Source organism: Hyposmocoma kahamanoa, unplaced genomic scaffold (assembly GCF_003589595.1).
Source record: "Hyposmocoma kahamanoa isolate Upper Pololo Valley unplaced genomic scaffold, ASM358959v1 148, whole genome shotgun sequence".
NCBI lineage: Eukaryota > Metazoa > Arthropoda > Insecta > Lepidoptera > Cosmopterigidae > Hyposmocoma > Hyposmocoma kahamanoa.
The window spans coordinates 645,204-658,662 of NW_020653526.1; the positions used below are offsets into that span (position 1 = coordinate 645,204).

General features: G+C 37.9%; 1 protein-coding gene across 1 annotated transcript in view; it reads left to right on the plus strand.

Annotated features, from left to right (window-relative positions):
- Positions 1-11,552, plus strand: part of LOC113240543 (Kv channel-interacting protein 1-like) — an 83,574-nt gene extending 72,022 nt beyond the window's left edge. The window contains exons 5-8 of the mRNA XM_026477879.1: positions 6,533-6,652; positions 7,115-7,204; positions 9,206-9,363; positions 11,252-11,552. Coding sequence (XP_026333664.1) covers positions 6,533-6,652; positions 7,115-7,204; positions 9,206-9,334 — 339 coding nt within the window. The 3' untranslated portion in view covers positions 9,335-9,363; positions 11,252-11,552. The remainder of the gene's footprint in view (positions 1-6,532; positions 6,653-7,114; positions 7,205-9,205; positions 9,364-11,251) is intronic.
- Positions 11,553-13,459: the final 1,907 nt, after the last annotated feature.

The window sequence follows — 13,459 nt, forward strand, 5'->3', positions numbered from 1 at the left end:
TTACCTAACTATATCTAAAAACTGTCCTACAGTTATACCATTATTCAATAATTCCAGTTGTACTTCTTGAATAAATTTATTATTTGCAATTCCATTTTGTTTGCCTCTTTTCTTGACTTGTCGTAGCTTTTGTTCAGAAACTATTTTCAGTGCATTTATCAATTATATGACGTTGGGGCATTTACGGCCAATCTTTTTATTTGAACCTGAGTTCCAGCTTTCGCTAAAATTGTTAATACGCTGTCTTTCACTGAACACCCACCACATTTTTCTAACGTCCTCGTTCTTGAGCCAGTATTTCATATAGTTTCCTAACTACAATATGTGATTGCAACTTTAGATACTTAGGGGATACTAATGAACTGCTGAGTTCACACAGATCCCCTGGGAGATTGGGCTAGGGGATCCTGGTGGACTCAACGGAAATTACAGGCACAAGGGACTATTCAACTTATGTCTCAGCGTGACAGGTGCAGCGGCAGTGCCTCTGAGTGACATTGTCACTTATTACTATAAAAAAATAATTAAAACGTCCAACAGTTTAAACCTCAAAAGATTATGAAGTAAACAACCTCCAACACTCACTTAACTCAACTTGGCTCGGCACTGCCGCCTGCTAAACGAATAGGCAGTAGATTAAATAATTCTACTTAGATCGGTTACTCTACTGACATACCACACTTTTATACAGTGTGTAATTGTTAAGTGTGCCCAGGCGATTAACCCTTCAAACTGATGTCGAAAGAATTCATGTTCACATCTTTATTAATAATAATAATAATAAATAAATCATTTATTTGGCATCCAAGGCCCACTTGTTAGGAAATACACACATTTTTAAACTTATGACTATTGTTAGTAAGCACAGAGACAAAACATAAAAACACACATTATTACGCTCAAGGCACCGCCGATTACCCCATCACTTCACCAGAACCTGGACGAAATGACAAAGCATCGGCACACGTTTTCAGGATGCTGTTAGGACTAGAACGCAGTCTAGAGAGTGGTGACGCCGTCTTTTTTCGCATCACAGCAAAAAAAGTCGGCTACTCCCGCTCCCCAACAGCATCCCGAAACCGTTATTATATTCAACACGCGGGGCGCCGAGTGCCTTCTGCGTAAGTTAACCCACAGACCACCCGTTTAGAAGGATTGACAATACGCCTTGAATAAAGTTATTTTGGTTCCCTCACTACAGCGGGCGAATCTATGTGCCAACATATTACATCTGGCAGTCAACGCCCTACGTTCACGATCAATATCAGTTTGGTCTTTAGGATCCTCCGCCAAGTAATGTGCTAATTATTGCTTGCCACATGATTTCACAAGTGACACCCCGAAAGGGCGCCGCAAAATCAGGAGAGCACTACAAATTACTAATTATTATTCCTATTTTCTTGTAACGTTATACACGTACGTATAAACAACATTTATTTACTATATAAGAGCTAATCTATTTGAGGACTAGGCAAATGGCAGTTATCTTTTATTAAACATTTCTGACTTATAAAATGTGTTATCTAATGAGTAAAACGTCATAAATAAATAACTTTTTAAGAATAAAACTAGAAATATTCAAAATTTTAACATTAAATTTCTATACATTTTTATGACATTTGTAAAGAGGCTTTAATTGACCTACTTTAAGAGGTACTTCAACAATAGATTAGTATATACTTCGAAAAATATTTGACGTACAGACAAACATGCAACACTGACCAATATGAGCATTGACTTACAAATAAATGGACGACGGGTCTAATACAAAAACCACGAAAAAAATGTCCCAAGTCAACCTATTCGAAATTTTAATTGTTATGTCATCGCAGTATCGCGCTGTCCGTAGAACAAATGAAGACTAAAGCGGAGTGTCGCGCTCTGTATACGATTTTAGCGCCTTACAAGTGCGGACACTTTTTAGCGCGGACCCGACGTCCATATAATTGTAAGTCAATGAATATGAGTTAAATTAATGGATATGACCATAGTGTATAGGGTTTACTTGCGTATTTGCCTGTTTGGCTCCTTTGATGCGCGTTCAGAAACCGACAGGCGTGCGGTAACGTGTGTAAACGCGGTAACGCGGGTAAAAAGTTTGGTGTTTGCTGCATTTGTCGTAAAGGCAAAGAAGGTAAATACTTTGTCACACGTGCCATCTACACGTGGTGCTTTTTTGAAATATACCAAATACGCAAATACAAATAACCAAGTGTAGTGCCACCATTTTGTCTATCACTATTTTTCATTAAAAAAATTATTTCTCATAACATAAATTCATTTTTACAAATGTGCTGGGCGTTGTTTTTTAATCTGAGGGCGCCAGATTTAATATGTTGTATATTTAAGATATTCTTGTCTCTCAAAGATTTTCTGGGGCTCAGATTGTAAATTACCCTAACCGTTGGTAATATAATTTCTATTCCAGACACACTGCTTCATTTCCATCGCAAATTCAGTTGTAGCAAAATTAGGTTTGAAAAGACCTGTTTATATTGATAGTGTAGCGCAGTGAATGTTATTTTATTTCCTCTATTAGCATATTGAAACAGACCATATCTATAAACTTTAAAAGTCAACGAACAAACCTGGCACAGTGCCATATTGCAAATTTGAACTCGTAAACACCATGGAGTTTTCGGTTCTATTATGCGTTCAAGCCTTTCCTGTATTTATGGGTAGCATGAACAAAATTTTATGTAAAATAATTTACTTTTGTATAAATTAAGGGAAACGGAACGTAATCAGGGGCGCTATTCACTGGTCAATTACAGGTTTCTATGAGAAAAAAAATGGCTGGTTTTGTAGTTACAGTTTTTACAAGAATTGAACACCGTTAAGCCTTGAACATCGTCGTAAAGTTTGCCTGCTTATCGATATTCTACTGGGTATATTACAAAAAGTGTGTAATGGAATTACACGATTTAATTCCGTCTTCCCCTTTCCATCACCGGGGGACTAGATGAGGCTTGGGTTCCATGCCTATGTTATGGATATTCCAAAGATACGCACGAACTACTGCCTGCAGACTTATTCCCTGAACGTTATAACTTGGTCCTTTTTAGGTCAGCGGGAATAGGCATTATTTAGGTGTGCGTGCTTCATCGTCGAGCTCATCGTCACTTTCCACCAGGTTATAAAAAAATTAATTACTTTTCAGTTTCAGGATATCACGTGTTGAGTTTCTTAATTATTTCTTACATTTTTAAGCTGCTAAGGTGGCTGTGTAGCCAATGTGAGAATGTGAAAAATTAACCCTTCGACCGCCATCGACGCTTTGAAGCGTCTTATAAATCAACTTGGCTGGTACGCCAATGACGCCTTAAAGTGTCAATGAAACCGTTATTTTCAATTGAAATTAACAAATAAATAAAAATAAATTAATACACACATAATGTGTAACAGCAATCTATCTGAGCCAGTTAGCAAGCTTTGAAAACAGGCAAGATAAGGAAATCGGTCGTCGCATAGAGAACGCCTGGAAGAACTACTGGTCCTTGAAGGAGTACTTGAAGACTAATCACCGTATGTCATTTAAACGCCATCTCATCGATATGTGCATCCTGCCCATCTTAACCTACAGTGCACATACATGATCGCTGACTGAGTTCCAGAAGTCTAAACTCAAGATTGGGCGGGCCACGTTAACGGATGCAACCTGTGAGGTGGGCGAACGTTGTCACTCCTTGGGTGCCCGAGGATGGAAAGAGACGGCGTGAACGGCCGAGAAGGCGTTGGCGGGACGACCTTGATGGGTTTGAGAGAGAGTGGTGAGAGATCGCCAAAGACAGGGAGCAATGGAGGATTTTGGGGGAGACCTTTGCCCAGCAGTGGGACGTAATGGGTTAATTAATAATAATAATAATTTATTTTTATTTAAGGTCATTGATCCACTTTGTTAGTAACAATTAAAAATTTAGGACTATGTTAGTAAATTACACTTAATAAAATAATCAAAATAGAAATACTTAAAAATAAATAATAGAAATTGACAATAGGTATGCGGAATTAGAATTCATGTCATCATCCCTTCTTGGTGACATGAATTCTGGTCCAATGGCGCAATATCGCACACGCTACATCCTCCGATATTGCGTTCAGAAGGCTGTTACCGCCGCCACGCATCCTGCTCATGTTCGACGAAATGCGTTTCCGTACAACTGCGTCAAAACCGTCGGTACGCGCCTCCGTAAACATGATGCAAATGTATGACGCATACACTCAACATAGCCCCGCACTAGGGAAACCCTGTGTCGCGGGTGCCATGGACACACACATAGACAACCACAAATTACACCCAAACTCACGAGAGAAATAATTGTAGGCCATACAACTATTTCTCCCGGCCCGGGAATCGAACCTGGAACCTCTGCGTGGCAGTCCGGCATGGTAACCGTTCGGCCACGGAGGCAGTTATTATATTATGTTATAGTAGTATATTGTAATCAAGTATGGATTCATAGTTGCATTTTATTTATTTATTTATTTAGTTATTTATTTGTGTTCAGGTTACAAAGTTTTATGTTCAGTTATGTTTTTGAGAATGGAATTAACGTCAGGTGGAAATTTATAACATACTCGTAGCTACAACAAAACTAGTTTTTATCAGTGGCGGTCAAAAGGTTAAAATCTAGATCTGGCTGTATTGCATAAACGCCTAAACCTGTCGTACTATGAATAATGACGGTGTTCGCGAGATATGCGTAGACAGATTCCATTTTCAAACATTCGCGCCTATTATTTATGACCGTTATGCCATGACGTCATTTTTCGGAACTCGACATTTTGGCGAGAAGGTTATAAATGGCTTGTAATGATTTAGTGTCTTGGAAAAAGAAAAATGCTTCGATGGGCCCGTAATGTGGAAACGATGGATTTTGGAGTACAGAAACGATACACGTTGAATAGCAAATGTTGATAGAAACATGGAAAAAAGTCCATGTTGGCCATTGACTTACAATTATATGGACGTCGGGTCCGCGCTAAAAAGTGTCCAAACTATAGGGCGTTAAAATCGTATACAGAGCGTCATTCACGCTTTAGTCTTCGTTTGTTCGACTGACAGCGAAGCAAGCAAAATTAGACAGTACTGCGATGACATTACAATTTAAATTCAACGTTTTAGCTTTTTCATATTCCTTTACATGTCACTACGTTTAAATAGGTTGACTTGGGACATTTTTTTCGTGGTTTTTGTATTAGACCCGTCGTCCATTTATTTGTAAGTCATTGATGTTGGCGTAATATCTCTACCTGATTGAAAATATTCTAACGAAAGTAAGGTTCGAAGTTTCTACCTTTTTTATTACATGGAAGCGCATTTTACTTCCATCTCACCTAATGGAAAGTGACGGTGAGTGAGTGAATGAATTAATGTGGTTCAAATTCAAACTTAAATATTCCATATGTAAGCAAATTACATTTGAAATAGTCATATGGATTATACTCTACTGGTCATTCGTATAGCAGATTCCCTTGAGACTAATTATCTAATGGGCATTTAAGTAGCAGTAGCGCTTCTTGTGAAAGAGTTCTGCCACCTTACCTATTTCTGCCGTCAAGCAGTAATGTCAGCATTATTATGTTCCGGTTTTGAACGGTAAGGGTGCTGGTGAAATAATGCCTTTTCAGTTTCAATCAAGTAAGCTGTTTAAATTTTTCGCACATCATTCATTTGACGACCACCAACTTAGATCCTCGCTTCCTATCTACAATTGCCTACTTTATAAATTTAGGATTAACCCGCGGTTTTGTTCGCGCATTCCTTATAAGAACCACTCAGTTAGGTGCGTTGTATTTAGGAACCTGAAGACCAACCTCTCAATAAGAATGTTTGTTTTTACATAGTTATTTTTACAACTGCGTCCATCCCATAGGAGGTCAAGAAACAAAAATATTTCTAGGATATTAGGATCACCTGTAAATTTGTATTGTATTATCGGATTTGTCCGGATACTAAGAGCGTGTTCCCGTTATGTCATGAAGACAGATTGTCGTGCAGTTTAAAGTGTCGTGGCTTGTATATTTAAATGAAGTTGTTCAAATTACACGACTAACTGTCGTTCACGACTTTTTTGACGTTACGACGACAGACTGTCAAGACAATGGAAAGAGCTAGCACGATAGTCGTTCGACGATAAAAAAAGTAGATTGCCTACATGTGTTCTGCTTCCTACTCTCCCCTCTTATTCCCCGCTCCCTCGGCTGTACATCAAACGATTCTGATGCCGTGAACCGATAAATTGTCACGATAAATCACGATCAAATGGGAGTAGCTAATCATGACAGTCGTTCAACAGTAAAAAAACGTCTACGACACAGTGACGACAGACAGTCGTGGTATGGGAATAGGCTAAAAGCGACAGTCTTTCAACGATAAAAAAGTACACGACACAGTCACGACAGACAGTCGTGGTATGGGAATAGGCTAAAAGCGACAGTCGTCCAACGATAAATAAAACGTTACGACACAATGGGAACGTGCCGTTAACCAAAACCCTACATATTTAGAATAACCCACTTTTGTTTCCAGGAGCTACTGGTGACCCTGTCCACGTTGCTGCGAGGGTCAGTCTATGAGAGATTACGCTGGGCCTTCCGACTTTACGACGTAGATGGAGACGGCGCTATTACCAGGCAGGAGCTGGCTGAGGTACGGTGGGCTGGAGATATTTATAACACACGTTTTGATAGCAGTTGAGCTCTTGTTCACTGTGCTAACCTCCCCGAAAAGAACGAGCAAGAAACTTTAGGTATTGCTCTTTTCAAATAAGCTTAAATGCTATGGAATACACTTTGAATCATACGTGGGTGGAATCTAGACTCTTGTCTTTCCATACATCTTTGTCTAATAGGTACGTAGACTAAAATTTTGTAGTATGACTTTTCAATTAAAATATTTTTAATGTAAGTTTAAAACTTAGGAAATGGTAATTTTAATATATGCCGCATAATATAATCGTTTACCTTAGTTAAACGAAATCGCGGTGCCATAAGTTTGGACTTACTTCTAAGGTTAAAACAATAATCTAAAGGTTAACCGTACACGATCCTACGAACGTGCCCAAAATGCTCTTTTCCCAAATTGCTTTGTATTATTGTAATTTTTTTTCAGGTGGTAGTGGCTGTACACGAATTACTTGGAAGACGAGCGCCTCCAGGGTCGCCGGCCTCCCGGCTTGACGACGCAAAGGCAAATGAACAGGTAATGACATCTAGCGGACTGTTTAGATAAGACTTGGTTGTTATAACGCCACGTAACCTAATGCCGGCTCCGCACGCTTGGCAAACCATGGCAAGCGCGCGCAAGCACAAACATGTGGATGGTGTGTTTGGATTGTCTTGCGGGAGCTTACATGTGTTTGCCGCCGATCCGTTCGCCGATTTGTGCACAAATCAAAGGCAGCTTGCGGCAAGCGTTTGTGCTAGTTAGTATTGTTTGAAAACTGTCGACAGATAGAATTCTTTTCTGCTACGTTTTGGATTGATGGATATGCCGTAGAATACATTATATTTTAAAAAGGATGACGCAGTACTGTCTTCATAGGCAGCTTTGATATCCTTTTCCTTAGCGGAAAGAATTTAAAAACAGCTATAAAGAACAATTATTGTAATCTAGTCTCTGTAGCAGTAGAGCTTCTTGTGAAAGAGCCAAGCAGTAATGTTAGCATTACTGTGTTCCAGTTTTACAGGGCAAGGGTGCTGGTGAAATTACAGGTTCACGGGACTTGTCAACTTATATTATAGGCACTTACATTATAGCCCCTTAGACCTTTTGCGATTTAAAGCTCTGAACGGCACTGTAACTGTTATGGACAGGTGTGTAGCTTACGATAACGCGCGCGACTAATTCGTCCCGTCACTTGATATTTAAAAAAATCTAGGAGTGACAGCTTTTCGTGGGTGACTGTCAAACGAAACTGTTTTATTCTTTTTGGGCTGCTACCAAGCAGAACCCTGCATTTGGAATCCGAAGCAAAAGACAAAAAAGTAGCAGACGCATGTTGTTTTTTGTAATAAAAATAGGTCAAGGCGAACGTAATAGCAGACACAAATTCGACGTCCGCCATGGTTGCATCTCTGGAGCACACTAGTGCGCTTGCAAACATGTGCATGCTGACATTTGTTTCATTTAAGTGGGAGCAGAGGAAAAAATCCTAATCTTCGATTTGATTTTAGAATGGTATATCCACTTTAAAGTTAAAAATAAAATATTGTATGAGCAACTACACGATATATTCAAGCATAGACATTAATCAGAAACATAAAACAATAAAGTTTCCTCGATAGATAAAAATCACGAAATGACCTCTAGTTTTCACATTTTTTCGATTCATCCTCGAAATGCTACAGGTTATTAGGACAAAAATTAGATAACTAATTATATTTATGCATGATCCAGAACTATCACTACGGATTTTTGTTTTAATCCCTTTAGTTTTAGAGTTATTCCGCTAAAACGAATTTGGTACTTTTAATGCACAAAATTCAATATCTCCTGTCGCATGTCACGCAAACTTCAGGCATATATTTGTTTCACAAATTTGGGCGGAGCCAACGTCAAACTTTTTTGGCATGCTCCCTCTTAACTTGCCAAGCGTTTGTAGAGGTTTAGGGCTTGTAGCAAACGCCAGGCGTGTGGAGCCGGCATTAGACATAAGAAGGCGGAATATATATCCCATCATAAGGCTACTTAATTTTCTCTCTTACTTATTTAGATTGAACAGAATGTACTATCAAGGTTTAAACAAACACACACACGCACGCACGCACGAACACACACACACACACACACACACATACACACACGAGCTCGTTACGTTAGTTTCACAAGTTTTTTATTTTTATTATTATATCTTAACAATATATTGTGTCGTAAATGAGGGATATTTTATCCGTAGGTCTGGAAATCTGGAGACCTATATCACAGGATAACCTAGATCAGTCTCCAGCCTTTGCAGACAACTAACGTTTTGTTTTCTTTGTTTACTTATTTTTGTAAAACAAAGTTTTGTAAAGGAAAAATAAAGTTATTATTATTATATTTCAATTACAATAACCTTATTACACCAAAAATGACGGTTATTATAACTTGGCACACCTTTGAAAATTACATTCCTTACCAGGCAAAGGTGAATCACCAGTTTGCGACGTCTGGAAGATGAAAAAATAATTTAATTTTAGAAAAATATAATTCTACATTCAGGTGGACCGCGTATTCAGTAAGCTGGATCTTAACCAAGACGGCGTGATCACGATCGAGGAGTTCTTAGAGTCGTGCCTGAAGGACGACGTCATCACTAAATCGCTGCAGATGTTCGACACGGTGCTATGACGTCAGACCGACGACGCGCCGCCTGCCAGGTATAATTTATGAAAAAAACTACTTAACTGTCATTCGTAAAGTAGCACAACATTTTCGTAGCAGTGGAGCTCCTTGTGGAAGATTTCGTCCAGGGAAGTACTGCCACCCATTTCTGCCGCCAAGCAGTAATGCGAGCGTTACTGCGTTTCGGTTTTGAAGGGAAAGGGTGCTGGTGAAATGGACTGGACTTGTCAACATATGTCTCCGGGTGACAGGCACAGTTCCCATGCCCCTCAGAACTTTGCGATTTAAAGCTCCGGCGTGTCGCTTAAGAATGAAACACACAGAGAACGGGTGCGGGTCGGGCGCGTGTTGGGTCGGGAGCACGGTGGGTGTAATTGCGTGTCTTTATATGGACCACAACACACCACGCATTAATTGCAAACACGCAGTCTATCTGTTAGCAGCCTTAACATCGAGTATATAACTAGAAATAGAGATACATCATTTTAAAGATTAGCGTCTTATTGGTTTTGTGATGCGTTACCACAGATGGTTTGAATGTAGGCTACAAGATTTAATACATAAATATCTACTTCTACGTAACAAAGTAACTTTAGTTAATGTAATAATAAAGTTGTACTGCATACTCTAAAATATAGTCTTTATTTTTAACCTTGGTGTATATAACCGGAGATAGAGAAATGTCATTTAATTTGTTTGAAAGCTATTCTGCCAAATCATTACGGTGACAACTGCGCTCCGATTGGCCAGCGCGAATTCGAAACAATTGACGGGTGTCGTCATTTGTTTCACTTCAAATCGACCAGTTAACTTGATCTTTGCTATAATGGACGAAAATTAAAAAATTACACTTTTAATATTTAATTACCGATGAAATGTGATTCCGTTTATTTTGTAATTAGATGTTTTGCTGTTCCCACACCATGGAATGACGAATGGAACAGCCCCCAATTGCTAGAGATCTTTATTACAATAAATACAGAATATTCTTGGGTTATACGGAGACGACGCTGTACTATTTCAGCTTTCTAATTTGTGATTTCAGCGCAAACGAGAGTTCATATTTAAAAGTAATTTATTGCCCTTTGCCTGATGAGTTGCAAGGGTTGGATGGCCGTTATTTCGTCTCTATTTCTGGTTATATACTCGATGTGGGTGTTTGATCTACTTGGAGAAATATTTGATGTACAGACAAGAATGCATTTTTATGTGCTGTACTATTTAATTATTGTTCATGAAAGGGTTAAATTAAGTTGGACTTCAGTTTCAAATATCTCAATATTCCCGAAACTGAAAACATCAGTCCCGAGCATTGACTTACAAATAAATGGACGACGGGTCTAATACAAAAACCACGAAAAAATGTCCCAAGTCAACCTATTTAAAAGTAGTGACATGTAAAGGAATATGAAAAAGCTAAAACGTTGAATTTAAATTGTAATGTCATCGCAGTACTGTCTAATTTTGCTTGCTTCGCTGCCAGTCGAACAAACGAAGACTAAAGCGTGAATGACGCTCTGTATACGATTTTAACGCCCTATAAGTTCGGACACTTTTTAGCGCGGACCCGACGTCCATATAATTGTAAGTCAATGGTTCCGAGCTCGAAAATGATAGAAAATCGTCGAGATTTTCGAATTTTACCGATATTCCGGGTATGAAAATTCTAATTTAACTACCTCCGTGGCAGAACGGTTACCATGCTGGTCTGCCACGTAGTGGTCCCGGGTTCGATTCCCGGGCCGAAAGAGATATTTATACGGTCTACATTTATTTCACTCGTGAGTTTGGGTGTAATTTGTGGTTGTCTATGTGTGTGTCCATGGCGCCCGCGACGCAGGGTTTCCCTAGTGCGGGGCTATGTTCAGTGTGTGCGTTAATTATAACCTAACATAATCTAAAATTAAAACTATTTTGTTCCAGGAGCGAGGCGAAGCGCTACCGTTTTCCCGTTTGCACTTGTCCCGCAGAGCAAACCCAGGTGTGGCGCTGGCGAGCTGCTGCGACTCACGCTCTCACTCTACTTGACCGCTTTTACCGCGCCGTCGTACGCCCGAGGCTGCGATCTGTTCTTTTCGCGCACTTCTAGATCATTCTGCCAGTTTCTAGAATCTTCTGAACCGTCAAACGCGCGCGTCCCATTTACGTTTTAATTTACGTTCTATGACATTGTACGTCTTTCAATATGGTTCCTCATTAACAAATTTTGTTGAAGTTTAAGACAACGCCATCTAGCGGAATGATGCGTAAACAAACAATCTCAACTACGCTCACATACAAAAGTGTTATTTTTTTTATTTCAACTCGTCACTATTTTTTTTTGTTAGTGAGTTATAGAGAAAAAAACAATAGAAAAATATAAAACTTTTAATAATCATAATAATTCACTCTTAGGATCATTTTAATAGTTAGATTAGAATAAAATACACATAATTTAGAGAATTTAGTGAAGCCCATATTTGCAAGATAGAAATTACCTTTAGTATCAAATTATAGAAAATAGATTAAACAAAGAATATATTAACTATTTTTAGTTTTGACTAATTTTAACATAATTTTTATTTTTTTAATTTCGTTTTTGTTATTATATATTTGGAAAAAAATTTAAAGCTCTCCGCTTTTAAAACTCTGTACTTCCGTAGTTAAGAGAAGTAATGGCGAAAAAAACGAAACTACTTGTAAATAAACGGAGAGGTAATCATGCAAACATATTTCTACACATAAAAAAAAATTGAAACAACAGGGTAACCAAGCCGGTCCTTTGCAACTTGGAAACTTATTTTAACATAATTATTACGATGCTATTACACAGAAGTTAAATAAAGTTATCAACATCACTGTTAAGAGTTAAATCTTCATACAAAATGCTATATTTGACAAAATCTATTTATAACGTTTTGTAATTTCTGTGTGGTAGTACTTTTTATTGACAAAAACCTTTTGGATGTGCTTACTACTCTATAAAAATATTTTTCGAAAATTGAAAAAATATTGTTTTTACAATTCTACCCTCTTTAACATAACTATCGTAATGGACGTTTTTAAGGAAATCGAGTTGTTGACCTATCTGGAAACTGCGATATGAGAACTATGACCTTCTCTAATCGGTTTTTAAATATCTTATTTAGTTATGGTTTTATAACAAATTTATAACAAAAAAATTTATAATTAAAAAAAAAAATTATAACAAAATCAAGCGTACTTTGACATTTTTTATGGTGCCACTTCACATTGTATTTACGTATTTGATATATTTGGCAAACAATCGCCATTTTTTTATCTTTTCATTTTAACCTAATTTTGCTACAACTGAATTTTATGGAAATGAAGCAGTGTGTCTGGAATAGAAATTATATTGCCAACGGTTAGGGTAATTTACAATCTGTGCCCCAGAGTGTCTTTGAGAGACAAGAAAAATATAATATATTAAAAAAACATTAAGAAGTATACTAATTTTTTAATTAATCAGTACACAGTACTAAAAAAACCGACCTCGAAAGTAATTAGAGGTGGATATTTTCTTCAAATTTAAATGGGAAATCTAAGGTACCCTCTTTTCATCAAAAAAGAATCATCGAAATCGGTTCACACATGATGGTGTTTTATATTTTTGTATTTGCGTATTGGATATATTTGGCAAACAATCGCCATGTGTAGATGGCATATGTGACAAAGCATTTGCCTTGTTTGCCAATTCGACAAATATAGCAAACACCAAACTCGCGTTACCGCACTCTGGTTGGTTTCTCGACGCACATCAAAGGTGCCAAACTTATTATTTTAACTCCTTATTTGGCGCCATTATATAGACGGTTCTGTGAACCGCTTACGTTCTCGGGTTTCTCTCAGAGAAAAGTTTAAGGGGACTGGTATCAAGACTGTGGCATCACAGTACATTTAATCAAATATTTTGTATGCCCGTAAAAATATACATAATTTCATTACAGTCGGTACTGTACGCTATGGTGGCCGTTTTGACAGATTACAATAGTGAGGTCTAATCTCAATTCATTATCGAAAAAAATATAATCAAATGTGAGCCGTATCTATAAGTTTTTAGATTTATAATTTAATTACTATTGCAAGGGGTAGCTGATTAAAAAGTTTTAATAACGCGAAAATAAAATTGTT